The following is a 15,894-nucleotide window of genomic DNA, read 5'->3' as shown; positions in this document are numbered from 1 at the left end:
TTTTATCCCCTATATCTGGTATTTTATGGATTTATCTATATACATACCTACACGCACTTAAATATATATATCTATATATATACATGCACAAACATAACTATATATGTATATATACACACACACCGTAGGTAAATAAATACTGCACAGTAGATCCTTTTAATTATTATTGAGCTGAGTCCCAGCTACTGTAATAGAGCAGGTTCCCTGATTTGCAAGTAGGAAAATGCTGGGTAGAGGACTCTACTGCAGGAGGAATGTATCTATATTTCAGCAGCCTGAAGTATCGAAAAGTTACAAATCCCAGAGCTGTTGCCTAGCGACGGGGAGACCTGGGAGCCCGCTGAGTAAAGCAGGTTAACTGTTAATATACCTGGGACTTTATTTGTATTTGTCTCTGAGTATGCAAGATTAGCCCACTGGGCTATAGGAGACACTGCAAATATGAAGCCAGGTCTGTGCAGGGAGGAAATGGCCGCCAGAGTGAAACTCCTCTGGGCTATGCGATAAAATCTATATAGTGGATAACTGGATTAGTGCTGAGCCACTCTGACTATATCACATTCTCCCCATTTAACTCACATAAATGCCTATTACACTATAACAGTGGCCGGGGAGCGGAGAATGCTGAGCCCGCTGTACAGAGCAGGAGTTAGCTCCGCCCCCCGGCTATGGCGCCTTATTGCAAAACTAAGCGGGAAGCGAGCTGTACCCTCCGCTGGGCCTGCGAGTCACCGCCGGGGAGCGCTGAGCGCTGAGCCCGCTATACAGCGCTAGTAGAGCCCTGTATCTGCTAGCCGCCGCCGGGGAGTGTTGCGCTGAACAGAGCGCGAGTCGCCGCCTGGGAGCAGGGAGCGCTGAGCTCGCTTTACAGAGCGGGACTTAGCTCCGCCCCCTCCGTACAAGGCGCCAAATTTAAACATTGCTTTGCGCTCGAGCGGGATCCCTGTGCCGGCTCTGTGAGTCGCGCTGAGTGGGGATCTGTGCGGGGGGTGCGGGGAGCAGAGGGTTATCAGAATGACACACACCCGTTTTTCAGTCAGGGTTGTATAAACACATACTCAGCCTCCCCCAATCATCCTGTCTGTTTCTCCATGAGGAGGACAGGTAAGGATACAATAAAGTACATTACAGCCCCAGAGAGCCCTTCTGGAGTGGGTTGTACAACAATAAACAGTGCATTGCTCTAAAAACATACATAGCCACCACAAATAAAGTATACTTCACTCACCACTGTGTTCTTGGTGGATCGGCCCCGACACACGCCGCACGCAGCGGCGTCCAGCCGGAATCTTCTGTGGTGGGGTGGTCCCGACACAAGCCGCACGCAGCGGTGTCCGACCATTTTTTGATACTCACCGCTGCCATGCTGCCGGAATCTTCTGCTGGATGGAGTGGCCGCGACACGCGCCGCACGCAGCGGTGTCCGCCAACTCAGGAGAGCTCAGTGTCTCCCTCAGCCGGGGCCCATCCCTAGCCGCACGCAGCTGCGATGGGACCCCGCCGGCAGCTCCCACGGTGCAGACTGGCAGTGGCAGAGCTGCCAGTCTGTGAGTGTGTGTAAGAAAAATAAAATAATAAAGAAAAAAGAAGAAAATTCTTCAGCTAAACCCAAGTGAACCAGCTACCTCGGGCACTTAACTAAGACTGGCTTGGAGGGGAGATAGTAGGGGAGGAGCTAGCCACAGTGTGAGAATTTTTAAAGTGCCAGCTACCAATACCACCTACTATCTCCCCATTGTAACTACACTCCAGTGGCCCCTAGTGGATGAAGGAGAAAATAGAATTTGATATCGGGGAGTCCTCGGCCACCCGCAGAGCGAGGGAGCCGAAGTGTATTAAAAGCAATCCGTGGGGGTTTGTCGTTCCATACAAACCTCACAAATGAGGCCTGGGCGTCCCTGAGGACCTTCTCTGGCACCCTCACAGGTAGGGTTTGGAATAGATATAGAAGTTGTGGCATGATTGTCATTTTGAGGGCAATTATCCTACCCAGCCAGGATATGATATGTGTCCTCCACCTTGTCAAATCTGATTTAATCTTGCTCAGTATTCGCGGAAAATTTTCAGAATATAGGGAGTTATAATGGGAGGTAATATAGATAACTAGGGTACTTAATCTTATTGGTCTGCCATCGTAAGTCATAGGAGGACTGCAGGGAGCGCCTGAGGTCTCCAGGGACGTGGAGCAACATGGCTTCGGATTTAGAATAGTTTATTTTATATCCTGAGAGGGAACCATATTCCTCTATGATCTCGTATAGGGCGGGGAGGGATGACTGCGGCTGGGTTAGAGATAATAGGACATCGTCAGCGAAGAGCGAGATCTTAGACTCCTTTGAGCCCATCTGCACTCCTCGAACATTGCTGGAATTCCTTATCATGGCTGCCAATGGTTCAATGACCATGGCAAACACTAGGGGGGAGAGAGGGCATCCCTGTCTAGTTCCATTAGCCAATGGGAAGGAAGGGGACAATATCCCGTTGGTGAGGACTTTTGCTATTGGGGAGGAATAGAGTGCAGAGACCCCCGTCAAAAATTCCGCCGATATCCCGAACGCCTGGAGAGTCTGCAGTAAGAACAGCCATGAGATACGGTCGAACGCCTTCTCTGCATCAAGTGATAGAATAATAGATGGGGTTTGCCTATTATTCAACAGGTGGATAATATCAATTGCTTTCCTAGTGTTGTCTCTGGCCTGGCGTCCTGGGATAAATCCCACCTGGTCGTAGTGTATCAGTTCAGATAGCACACCGTTAAGGCGGGTGGCCAAGATCTTTGCATAAATTTTAATATCAAGATTCAATAAGGATATGGGGCGATAATTAGCACAGTTTCGCGGGTCTCTGCCCTCTTTATGTATGACTATTACTCTGGCCTCCAGCATAGTACTTGGAAATGGGGCGCCATGTAGGACTGCATTAAACAGTACTCGTAGATGGGGGACCAACAAGGGTGCAAATTTTTTGTAGTATGAGGCCGAAAAGCCATCAGGGCCAGGGGCCTTAGAAGATTTAAGGTTTCTCAGGACGGCCGATATTTCCTCCTCCGTGATGTCTCTATTCAGATCTACAGAGTCTGTGACAGATAGTTGGGGGAGATCGGCTCGGCGTAGGAATTCTGAGATTAACGTATCAGGAGGGTCGGGGCCTTGGGATTTAAATTATATAGCTTGGTGTAATAATCTCGGAATATCTTGTTTATACCCTCTGGGTCATATGTAGGTTCCCCAGATTCAGTATTTATCGCTAGTATATTATTACGGGATCTTTGTGCTCTGAGGCGGGATGCCAAGATTCTGTCGGCTTTATCGCCTTTCTCGTAGAAGGTCTGGTTAAGCCTCTGGAGAGTCTTCGCCGTGCGTTCTGACAGAGAAAGTGACAGTGCGTTCCTAGCCTCTAGTAGGGGCTCTAAGTTAGACGGAGTGGGAGAGAGTTTATGCTGACGCTCAAGGGCCTGGAGTTTCGTAGAGAGGGAAAGGAAGCTGTGCTCACGGGATTTTTTGAACCTAGCCGCCTGGCTTATCAGGTGGCCTCGGAGAACCGCTTTGTGTGCTTCCCACAAAGTAGTTGGGGAAATCTCTGGGAGATCGTTAAGAAGGAAGTAATCGGCTAGGCAGACCTTGATTTGAGTGGCGACTTCCTGGTTGTGTAAGATGGAGTCGTTCAGACGCCAGGACACGGGGGGAGGGCGTGGGGTAATAGATTGGAGTTCGGCAGTGATTGGGGAGTGGTCAGACCATATCATAGGGAGAATACTGGCAGATTTCAGTTTAGAGGAGATATCCCGGCTGAGTAGGATCATGTCAATTCTAGAGTAGGTTTTGTGTACAGAGGAATAAAAGGTGTAGTCTCTGGTCAGCGGTTCAGATACCCTAAAGGAATCGAATAATAGGTGGGTTTTCAGAAGGTCTAGCAGAGCAAGTGACGCCACAGTCGGTCTAGAGTAGCGGGGGGACCGAGGACTGGGAGGGGATGACCTATCTAGGGAGGCATCTAGTACCTCATTAAAATCTCCAGCCATGATGACTTCTCCTCTACCGAATCTAGTTAGTTGAGCACCTAGTCTCCCGAAGAATGTAGCTTGGTTTTGATTTGGGGCGTATATATTTATTAGGGTACATAGGGTATCATTCAGCTTCCCCACTAGAATAAGCCATCTACCTGCTTTATCTGCATGACTGTCCAGCAATTCAAACGTAAGGTGGGCCGCTATCAGGATGGAGACCCCCCTCTTCTTACGTGTGGCATCGCATGCATGAAACGTAAGGGGGTAAGCTTTGGATTTTAGGTCAGGGTGTAGGGATTTCTTAAAGTGAGTTTCCTGTAGGAAAACTAAGTCACCTTTGGCCTGCTTAAGGGAAAGGAAAAGTTTAGTGCGTTTGTTAGGACTGTTCAAACCTTTGACGTTGTGCGAATAGACTTTAAGAACCATGTTCGACCGGGTCTCGAAACGCTTCACCACCTCCCTCCAGACACCGCAACCCTACGAAAAACCAGGACAAAAACAATATGAATGCGTGCAGTATATGGTCGGTATTTATACATTGGCGGACAAAGGAAAAGAAAAAACACATATACCAAATTGGAGACAGAAACAGGGAGGACAGAACGTGGGAAAGACAGGGAAAAGAGGAAAGTTGGAGGCCAGAAAAAACGGCATCTGGCCATACGTGCCGGTCAAGGGGAAACCAAGGGGGGTCACCGGGTGACATCGACCGGTCTAGGGTATAGGACCCATTTGTGGGGACGCGGCCTGGCCGAGCCAGACGTAACATGGGTAGCGGGCACTCATCACAGTGCCCCGAGTCTGGGAATCTACCTTAAGGGGGGGTATATGCAAATATAGCTGCTCCCCCATTCCATCTCCTCCTAAATTATCTAGCAAAATAACAGCGGCCAACCTGGGTTGCCGCATCTGGGCAGCAAAACATTTGGTGCGGGGAGGCGGGACAATGTTGGGGCAGAAACAGGGGTAGGGCATGTCTGAAAGAAGTAAACACACACATGAGCGATACAGAATAGCGGAGTAAGATAACATTTAAGCTGGACTGTCCTCAGGAGTCATGGCCAACAGAGGCGGATTTCCGCGTTGAGGGGACTCGTGTCCAGTCGCGATTCAGGGAGCGTCTCGGAGTGTCGGCCGTTTCTACAGAAGGAGCTTCATTTAACCGCATTGGAGACTCGGGCATAGCTGGAGACGGAGTAACGCCTAGGTTGCGGAGGAGATCTTTAGCCTCGGCTAGGTCCCTAGCCGAGTGAAGGCGGTTATGATGCCATACAAGTATGCGGAAGGGGAATCCCCATCTATATCGGATGCCCTTATCGCGTAAAGCCATAGTGATGGGACGGAGTTCCTTTCTTTTGAGTAGTGTACTAGGAGCAATGTCCTGAAATATTTGAAGGGGATGTCCTAGAAAGTCCAGCTTGGGAAGCTTCCTAGTCTCCCGGAGCAGGTCCTCTTTAGCCGAATAATAGTGGCATCGGAGTATGACATCTCTGGGTTGGGCTTGATCTTGAGATCGGGGGCGAAGAGCCCTGTGGGCCCTATCCAGCAGAAACTGGTCTTCCGGGGTTGAGGGCGAGAGATGAACAAACAATTTCCTGAGAAAGCCGGGGAGGGATGCCATATCAATTTCCTCGGGGATCCCCCTGATGCGAAGATTATTCCGGCGCGCCCGATTATCCTGGTCCTCCTGGTGCTCCAGGATTAGGCGCATTTCTTGTCTCAGGGTATGGACGTCATCCTCTATCCCCTGCTGAAAAGCGGCCACTTCGTCCATTTTGGACTCCAAGTGGTCCGTCCTGTCCCCCAGGTCTGTGATGTCGGCTTTAAGAGATGTAATAGCGGTATGAACCTCCGCCTGTACAGATTTCCTTGTCTCCTTGATTTCGCGGAAAAGCATGTGGAGATCCTTTCGGGTCAGAGGAGAATGGTCGGAGTCCTCCGAGTCTGATACGTCATGTTGTGACGCAGCCTCTTGTCCTGGTGTTTTGGTATTTGAGTAGGCATATTTTTTCAGGCTCGGGGTCGCCGTTGCCCCCTGTTGCCTTTAGGCATGTTGAGCATGTGTGTGTATATGTTGATTAGAGCGAATCGTTGCAGCGGTGTGTTTAAGGCGGTCCCGGTGGTGGGGAAGGAGCAGCTTCAATGTTATGACATAAGCGACTCCGAGACTCAGGGCATATCCCGATGAATCACATTATGGGCGATAGAGTGCTCAGCCTGCAGCTGGAATCAGGCATGAGGGCTGCCAGCAGGTGGAGCTCTAGGTTCAGAAATCATAGGTACAGCAGAGCATAATAAATGAGGGATATATTTTGTGGTAGAATACTCTGGGCTGGTGAAGAGACAGGGCCAGAGGGTCCCTTCTGGTCTTGTTTACTGTAGGCCTGGGTGGATTGGGCTGTTCTAGTTGAACCTGTGGTGGGGAACAGTGTAGTACTGTCAGGGCCTCCCGTTCTATTACTGCAGGTCAGGGATGTATGGTTGGAGTATCCTACCAGGGTCAACAGAGGGGGGCTCCTACCTGCGGTCCAGCCGACACACAGGGTCCCCCAGTCTCACCTTTGGCCGCCGAGGGCCGCACCCGTATCCCGGGCTTCTGAAACAAGATGGCCGCCAGCCTCCACACTATCTCCCGCAGGCCTGCGTGATAGACCCTGCAGGGTGGGGGGATATGCAGTACAGGTGGTCCCGGTGTAGCGGGGAATCGCCGCCGCCGACGTCCGTCGCGCAGTGGGGGGGCCTGCCTACGGCGGGTCGCGGCAGACGTCACAGCCCCCTCAGAGCTCCGTGCAGGCCGCCGCCCGCTTTCGATCCCCCTTTCCGCCAGACGATAGCGGGGCACTGCACTTGTAGTGTCCGCTGGTGAGGCCGCAGTGTGGTCAGCAGATTGTGGTATTTCCCGGCGGGTCCCGTTGCCCCGAGCGGGGTCCACTCCAAAATCCAGCCCCCGGCTTGTGCTCAGCACCTAGGCCCCAACCCGCAAGGAGGCAGGAGGCCTCCTCCGGCTCCGGGACTCGGCTTATCAGGTGCAGGGGGGATTAGTTAAGGCAGCTGGTGTGGATTGGGTCCAAATATGGGCCAGTTAGGGGTCTTTATAGGGCACTTTCGGTTCTGGGGTCAGGAGCTGTCCTCAGGCACGTCCTTCCAGTCTGCCCGCCAGGCCACGCCCCCCAAAATCCTATTTTAATGGTATTGAGCAGGCCAGTGCACTGCAAATATGGCCCCTGCCGTCAAGTATACAGAGCTGGAGGAAAAAGTTCAGGACACCTATACTACATAACTAACCGAAACACAGACCTGGGATTATTATACAGCTTTACGCACGCTCACACATTACACTGCGCTTCTGAAAACATTAATTCTCCTCTTTTCCGGTTTCATTCCTATAGGCTTAACTTGTAAGGCAAACCAACCCTAAAAGCAGTGGCCTACCACCAAGTATTAGTGATCCGCAAACAAAACGATGGGGATAATACTTCATGGTACAGTAGTGAAATGAAATCAAACAGCAAACTCAGTGATAAATCAGTTTATTCTCATGTTAGACGTCAACCTGCGTTTTGTTTCTTTTATCCAATAACAATATATGGCCAATACTAAGATAGAAAAAAATCCACTGCACGTTCTCCATTCTCGGCTGTAAGATGCTCGCAGTGAAGCATTCATTTAATACGGATCAGAACATGTATTTGTTGCTCGAGTTCCTCCACAAACGCACATAAATATGAACCTTCTAACAAGCCAGAGGCCAGCACCAGTAACTGCGCAGAAGGGCAACTGAACGGCTCGCTGCGACTCTGCTTGTTGGAAGGCCTGGATCATGGTTCTTGTTGGGACAAGGGGCTGAAGGCATCAGAGCTGTGGATCTAAACTAACAAGCAACAAAATACAGGCCGGTTCCAGGTACTGAGAGTCACAAAGTTAGGTCTGAGGAATGGCCGCCCTGCGCTCTACAGCTCTGAAAGCCCAGAGATTGCTCTGGTAACCAGGAGGGGGAAAATAAAAAGGTTTCAGCCCAAGAGCCCTGTCACCCGTCTTCTCACACCCAGATAACAAAACAAAAAACGAGGAGGAGTGGGGTGCGCAGACTGAGGAATGGAAAGCAAAGTGTCCATTAACGTAGGAATATCGCTGCTGTACAAGTCAGATGGTGTCAGGGGCTCGTCTAGCCGTAGAGGTCGTCTTCTTCTTCAGCAAAGTGACTTCCACCAGCACTGCCGCCTGTGCCTTGGCTTGGGCCTGCTCCTCCCTGGCCTCCAGAGGGAAATCTACGGAGGAGAACAAATATTTTACAGTATAAAAACACCCAAAAATGCCATTTAAAATTTTTGTCAATTGTCTTAAAAAATGACCAATACAAGAATATCAAAGAGGGGAATCATTAGCTACTCTACACCCCGCCAGTACCAAAGAAAGAAACTTTCCCAGGCGACTGTCCATTTATACGGAGAGGCAGTTTTAGGACCTTTACATCATAAGATGAGCATCTCAACTTAATTCCAGCTCCTCACACTCACTTACAAAGCCCTCATCTGAGTCTCTCCTGTTAAAATATGTGGCCTATCTTCCTTCACACTCCCACCGCAACTGCACGCTGCCGCTCCTCCTGTCTACTTCCACCCATTCCCACTGCCAAGACTTTGGCCACACTGTTCCCTACCACTGGCCCACTTCCCCCATGTACTTCTCCTTCCCTCACTTTTACCACCATCTGCGTTCGGTCATACTGCTGCTGATTTGGTTTTATGACTGCTGGTGCAGCAACAGGTTTTAGTTTTGTTGTAGCAAGATAGAAAGATAAACTGGTGTCCCAATATAACCTATTGCTTATACTGGGACTGACAATCCCACCCCGGCTGTTACTGACAGCATGTTGGATGTATTCCTCCTCTTTTTGTTCTATTCATACTGTTCCCGTTCATCTACGCTGTAAGGTGCTGCAGACCCCTTCTTGTAGTGCCATATAAAGGATAACCACACCACCCATTATCACGAATGATACAGAACAGCGGTTCTCAATTCCAGTCCTCAGCAGGTCATGTATTCTGGATTCCTTTAATCGTGCACAGGTGAGTTAATCTAGTTTGCTGGATCAGTAATTACCCCACCTGCTTCCAGGCAAAAATACTCAAAAACATGACCTGTTCCTAAGGGACCATAGGTAACCTGTGATTAATGCCAGCTATCTACCTGAAGCTGCCGAAGCCACGGCTCTGCTGCAAGGTCTGTGCAAACATTTCATATTTTCTGATGTCATTGTCACTGACTGAGCGGCGGGCGAAGCGCATGGCTTCCTCAAAGTGATCACGGCGGATTTCAGGTACAGGGTCATCTTCTTCCACCTCCTGTGTTGGAAAAACACACACACGTCAATTTTTTTTCCAGTAAACGGGATTGAATACAGAACAGAGAAAACACAGGGATAAAAAATAAAAACTGCAATGTTTTACAGAGTCATCTGGTTTCACCTATCCGTACCATGGCTGAAGGGTTTGTCTGTCTCTCCCGCTCTCTCCTAATCTCATTCTCAATGCACTCCCGGATGGCCAGCTTGCAGGCCCGCTGACAAATTTCCGTCAGGTCAGCCCCAGAGAAACCATTGGTCATCTTGGCCAGGAAGTCAACATCCACATCCTACAGGATGCACAAACAGATAATTAACTCTATACGCGGCTATGGAACAGATTGGTTAGGTGCTACTAAACCTCTGAAGTTTATATCTGTACAGAAGAGGTACTGCGTACCTTGGCAACTGGAGACTTCCTCAGATTGGCCTTCAGGATAGCAATACGGGACTTCTCGTCTGGCAAGGGGATGTAGATGAGCTGGTCCAGACGTCCGGGACGCAGAATGGCAGGGTCAATGATGTCCGGTCTGTTGGTGGCTCCAATGATGAAGACATTCTTTTTGGTAGACATACCATCCATCTCTGTCAGGATTTGGTTAATTACTCTGTCAGCAGCTCCACCACCATCACCAATGTTACCACCACGGGCCTTGGCAATGGAGTCCAATTCATCAAAGAACAAAACACAGGGAGCAGCTTGCCGAGCCTAACACAAAAAAGGAACACCAAACTTATAGAACTCAAGTAAAATGCAAAGCACGATCTCAATATCCGCTTAGTCCATTCCTTACCTTGTCAAAGATCTCCCGGACGTTGGCCTCAGACTCTCCGAACCACATGGTGAGCAGCTCAGGGCCTTTGATAGAGATGAAGTTGGCTTGACATTCGTTGGCAATGGCCTTGGCTAACAAAGTTTTACCACATCCAGGAGGTCCATAAAACAGTACGCCTTTAGATGGGGTCATTCCAAACTTCAAGAACTTGTCTGGATGTTCCACAGGGTACTGAAAGGGGGAAAACCAGCGGGAGTGAAACAGGAGTAAAGCAGAACCGTAATGTACAGCTATTACCACACACAACCCATGAGCGACATTACATATTCCGGTCACACTCAGCTCATGGCTACATTCAGTCACAGGCCCAAACTGATGATGTAACAACGCTTCTCAGGGCCACAGAGCATGTTCCGGCCAGCATATGGGCAGATTTACCATCTCCATACATACTTGCATGAACTTTCTGTAGAGACTAAATACCACTGCGTTATATATTGCAGATACAAACCGGTTTAATGTGTGTAGGCGACAGGAACCCTTATAGTACTACAGAGTGTTTCATGAAATGTAACCCTTCACAATGTAAATAAGGCAGCAGTATATTGTTTCAGGAAGTGCTACTACCCGTTACCACGTGAGGGAATGATCTCCTACTGATAGGATATGGGGCAAGTGTCCAGATAAACTCACCTGAACCAGCTCCTGCAGCTCCCTCTTCACATCTTCCAAGCCACCTATATCCTCCCAAGTAACCTGTGGTACCTCAACCACGGTCTCACGCAGCGCTGAGGGGTTACTCTGACTTAGTGCCCACTGCCAGGGGGGAAAAAAAACAATGGTTATCCATCAAGTGACACCCGACGGAATGATGTATGGAAAGTGACAGTACCACATACCCTGAAGTCATCCATGGTGACAGCCAATGAATTCATCACTTCAGCATCTATAGTTTCATCCTCCAGGTCAATGAGGTCCATCTTCTTGCGGATGGCTTGGAGAGCGGCCTCAGAGCACAGAGCAGCCAGATCGGCTCCCACGTGACCGTGGGTTTCATTAGCGACCTGCGCGGTGAGAAGAACAGTCAGACAGCTCCTGAGGATTGCGGAACTTAATGCTTTACAGGCTGGAACGCAGAATATTTACATTAAACTATGGATCAGTGTAAACCCCTGTGTTATCACAGGTACAACCTCACAGTACTCTATCCCAGGAAACACACCAGAAAATATGGCAGTGTGAAGCGCAGTGCAGACTCTACAAGCCGCACGGATATTACAGAGAACACATTACGCTGTAAATTATGAATGTGAGGCAGATTTTATTACTCAAGCCTAAATAGTATTTTAAGTTTCTTTTTGTAATTAATTTCTATAACCTATAATGTATATAACAGCAGCATAGTGTACACAAATAGACAATAAGTATGAAACTGTAATAACACAAGACAGGGTAATATAAACCGAGATATAACAGCGCTACTTGCAAGCGACAAATGAGGTTAAAGGTCGCTCAGTGAATACTGGCCCAGGTAGATAGCTATAGGAAAAGTTCACAGCAATTTTCATTCAAGTACAGAAATAAATGAGAAGTTTTGGTAGCACAGACTGGAGGGCTGGTGATTCGGTGGAATAGCATATAGGGGTTATATACAGGGGTCATCTGTCTCCAATACACGTACATGAAACGGTAGACACCATGAGGGAGAGACAGTTAAGCAGTTATTAATGGTTGTAACATTTAATGACCAAAGAAGTACGCCTTAGGAGACATACAGCATAAGTTATATAAATACTAAGTGGTGTCAGTGACAAGCTGCCAATGACAACACACAGGATTGACAAAGCCTATGGAGAAGACGGCATATTTCTCGCTGCAAACTCCATCATATCGTACAGTACCCCCTCAGCTATGACCGCGAGATAATGACCCTGCCCGGTCATCATTGAGCCCCACGTGTCAGTTCTGATACAAAACATAACTGACCTGTTCTAGATCAACATCATCAGCCAATTTCATGTTCTTGGTGTGGATCTGTAGAATTTCCAGCCTGCCGGTAGCATCAGGGATCCCAATATCAACCTCTCTGTCAAAGCGGCCTGTAGGGGGCACAGTATAGCTTAGAGGGGATAATGACAGCAGACATATGTAACCATGGATTATAACCATTTCAGGAGACGCAGACGTACTGTGTTCTCATCTGGGGGAGGGGGAGGGGGGGGCGCTTACCAAAACGTCTAAGTGCCGGGTCAATGCTGTTGGGTCTGTTTGTGGCAGCCATCACTATAACATGTGCTCTCTGTTTCAGACCGTCCATAAGTGTTAGCAGCTGAGAGACAATACGACGTTCCACTTCTCCGTGAGTCTGCAGTGAGGACGGACAAGAGTCAGACCGTTCCGCTCCTACATACCCCACCCGCTGGAGCAGACGTCAGTTTGTATACACGCACCTTCTCTCTCTTAGGGGCAATGGCGTCCAGTTCGTCTATGAAGATAATGGCGGGGGCGTTCTTCTCCGCTTCCTCAAAGGCTTTGCGCAGGTTGCTCTCAGACTCGCCGGCCAGTTTACTCATAATCTCAGGACCTGGGCAGAGCAGGAGAGAACCAGATATTACCACTCACACAGTAACAGCGAGGGAAGGCTGGCACCGCACACCAGGAAAGCACCCGGTACAAGGTGTCTGCTGGCTACAGAGTATTATTTGTATCAATGAGATCATAAAAGTAACATGAACCACATTTGCACAATAAGCAAAAACTTTCAGCAACTATTTAGCTGTATGAGAAGCGGACCCTAATCAATTCCAGACACACAGACACAAACCCCTTTGCTCAGATTGCACTAATTAGATTATTCTGCAACTTTAAATTAGTAACTTTCTCTCAAAAATAATTGGATTAGTGTCCCCGGTGAACCAAATAGGCCTGGCCAACCTGTGGCTCTCCAGCTGTTGTGAAACTACAAGTCCAAGCATGCCCTGCCACAGTTTTGCTATTAGGGACCAGGACATTTCTCACTTGCTACAACCCGCGCTGGGTGAGGACACAAGATGGCGCTATGGATGCTGAAAGCAGCCTGTACAGGAAATACTGGTAACACCCGATTGCTATATACTATATACGGGCTGTTGCTGGAGGTAGATGTACAATATGAGGAGTCTTTGCTGAAACTCACCACTCCGATCTCTTACCATTAATGAGGAAGAAGAACGCGCCGGTTTCATTAGCGACAGCTCGGGCAATGAGGGTTTTGCCGGTTCCAGGGGGGCCGTACAGCAGAATTCCTCGGGGAGGCTGCGTTTCACAACAAAAGACGTCTCAGTGTCACACGGACTCACATGGGAAAGGTGCAGAATCTACGTTACACACAGCGTACAACAAAGGAAACAATAATTACCTTCACGCCAATAGCTTTAAATAGTGCCGGGTGTCTCAGCGGAAGCTCCACCATCTCTTTGATCTGGGCCAATTGCTTCCTGCAGCCACCGATGTCGTCATAGCCCACTTCATTTAGAGACTCCTCCTCATCCTGTCAGGACACATGAAGCAATACTACATACATGTCTTGCTGTGAATGAGGTTTCAGTTACTGCAACAGTGGCCATATAGACCTCTCTGAAACATAAGGGACACTACTGGAAGGCCCGGGGTTCCTGCACTTGTAGAGAAGGGGTGATCAGACACTGGCAGGCCTGGAGAAGCGTGCACTGGTCATCCTGCTCCCATGGTCAGTGTCCCTGTGTACTTACCTCTCGTTTAATAGGCTCTCCTTCGCAGTGAATCACAGTATCTGGGGCGACGATACAATACGGGCTGGGATCTGTCTCCACCACCTTGAACTCCACCGCACGCATCCCGCCACGGACCAGGAAGATGTCACCTGGAGATACAGGACCCATTAAGCCATTTACTAATCAAATGCACAAAATTGTAGCAATTGCTCAGGTTACAAACGGAGACTATAAGAGTCCCTTTAAATTCAGAGAGACCAACACCCTAATACTGAGAAAACAGGGGACAAGATTCTCAAATCTACCGCTCTATCAGCATTCTCCATCTCCAGGACAGAAAAAACAAAAAAACTTTACAACTGCATAGAAAGGTTAAGGGTCAGAGATATCGCTGTTCGGTTGTATCTGTGGACTAGGAATATATGTTAAAGGACCACTAGAAAGAGCAAAGGCAAGAGGTGGGCGATAGACATCAGAATACAGGATTAATGAGGAGCACAGTACACGGGATTGTCCTGTGCCCGCCTGCGAGATGCCAAGCTGATTTCGGCTGCACAGAAAGCTGGCACAATAGAGGACGAAGCCCGTACAGCTAGTCAATACCTTTTCTGATTGGCCTGTAGGCTTCCAGGAAATAAGGTTTGAGATACACTTCAAACAGGTTGCCGGTAATGCCCTCCACTGTGTCATCTATTGGCAGCACGTGTATCCGCTTGCCGTACTTCACATCGGGATACGGCTGAATGCTGCAGACAAACATAATAAAAGGTACAATCAGATATCAATCTGCAAAATGTGAAAGATAACATTAATATACACATCATATGAGCAGCTCCGATCACTTCCATATTCCTCCTCAGCTGGTGAACTGGTAGCGCTCCAGCAATAGAGCATCAGTGTAACAGACTCCCGTCAGTCCGGGCACTGCTGGTACACGCTGTACTCCAGGAAGAATGAGTGAGATCTGTCTCCCTGTACACATCTATCAGTGCGCACGGCCCAGTGTAAGTCATACAGCGGTCAACTTAAAGCAACCACAAGCCAGCCCTCGTCTAGATGTTACCCCCTTGTACCCGGGTACGCCATCACAACTAATAAGAAATGAAACAATGTAGATGCAATAGAAGTGCAAACTTTCAGCTTTAATACGAGAAAGGTTAAGTGACCAATGAACGATGTTGCATAACAAATAAGGTAGTTTCCAGCGAATCAGGCGGCACAGTTTCTGAAATGTTCAACACCTGGCGAACTGCAAGAATAAGGGGTTCAACCTCTTGAGCAAAATCTCTAGGATTGATTTCCTCAGAGTCTGATCTTTCCCAACTCACGGTCGTCTTCATCTACTTCCTCAAGAGAAAGTAGCTGCTCCACCTCCCCCAACCCAAAAAAAATAAGAATTTACTTACCGATAATTCTATTTCTCGTAGTCCGTAGTGGATGCTGGGAACTCCGTAAGGACCATGGGGAATAGCAGCTCCGCAGGAGACTGGGCACAAAGTAAAAGCTTTAGGACTAGCTGGTGTGCACTGGCTCCTCCCCCCCCATGACCCTCCTCCAAGCCTCAGTTAGGATACTGTGCCCGGACGAGCGTACACAATAAGGAAGGATTTTGAATCCCGGGTAAGACTCATACCAGCCACACCAATCACACCGTACAACCTGTGATCTGAACCCAGTTAACAGCATGATAACAGAGGAGCCTCTGAAAAGATGGCTCACAACAATAATAACCCGATTTTTGTAACAATAACTATGTACAAGTATTGCAGACAATCCGCACTTGGGATGGGCGCCCAGCATCCACTACGGACTACGAGAAATAGAATTATCGGTAAATTCTTATTTTCTCTGACGTCCTAGTGGATGCTGGGAACTCCGTAAGGACCATGGGGATTATACCAAAGCTCCCAAACGGGCGGGAGAGTGCGGATGACTCTGCAGCACCGAATGAGAGAACTCCAGGTCCTCCTCAGCCAGGGTATCAAATTTGTAGAATTTAGCAAACGTGTTTGCCCCTGACCAAGTAGCTGCTCGGCA

The 15,894-nt window shown here is 48.7% G+C and overlaps 1 protein-coding gene across 1 annotated transcript; it reads right to left on the bottom strand.

The window, feature by feature from the left end:
- Nucleotides 1–7,520: 7,520 nt before the first annotated feature.
- LOC135054326 (transitional endoplasmic reticulum ATPase-like) lies at nt 7,521–14,632 on the bottom strand. The gene is made up of 14 exons (XM_063957555.1): nt 14,461–14,632; nt 13,876–14,006; nt 13,524–13,655; nt 13,318–13,420; nt 12,577–12,710; nt 12,356–12,491; nt 12,113–12,225; nt 11,026–11,190; nt 10,820–10,942; nt 10,145–10,357; nt 9,751–10,059; nt 9,485–9,640; nt 9,197–9,351; nt 7,521–8,274 (listed from the first exon to the last, which is right to left on the bottom strand). Exons 1-14 carry the CDS (start codon nt 14,615–14,617, stop codon nt 8,172–8,174), a joined length of 2,130 nt encoding a protein of 709 aa, XP_063813625.1. The 5' UTR covers nt 14,618–14,632; the 3' UTR covers nt 7,521–8,171.
- Between the last annotated feature and the right edge of the window lie 1,262 nt (nt 14,633–15,894).

This window comes from Pseudophryne corroboree, chromosome 1, assembly GCF_028390025.1.
Source record: "Pseudophryne corroboree isolate aPseCor3 chromosome 1, aPseCor3.hap2, whole genome shotgun sequence".
Taxonomy (NCBI): Eukaryota; Metazoa; Chordata; class Amphibia; order Anura; family Myobatrachidae; genus Pseudophryne; species Pseudophryne corroboree.
Note: the sequence above shows the minus strand (reverse complement) of the source record. Positions and strands in the feature narration are given on the sequence as shown.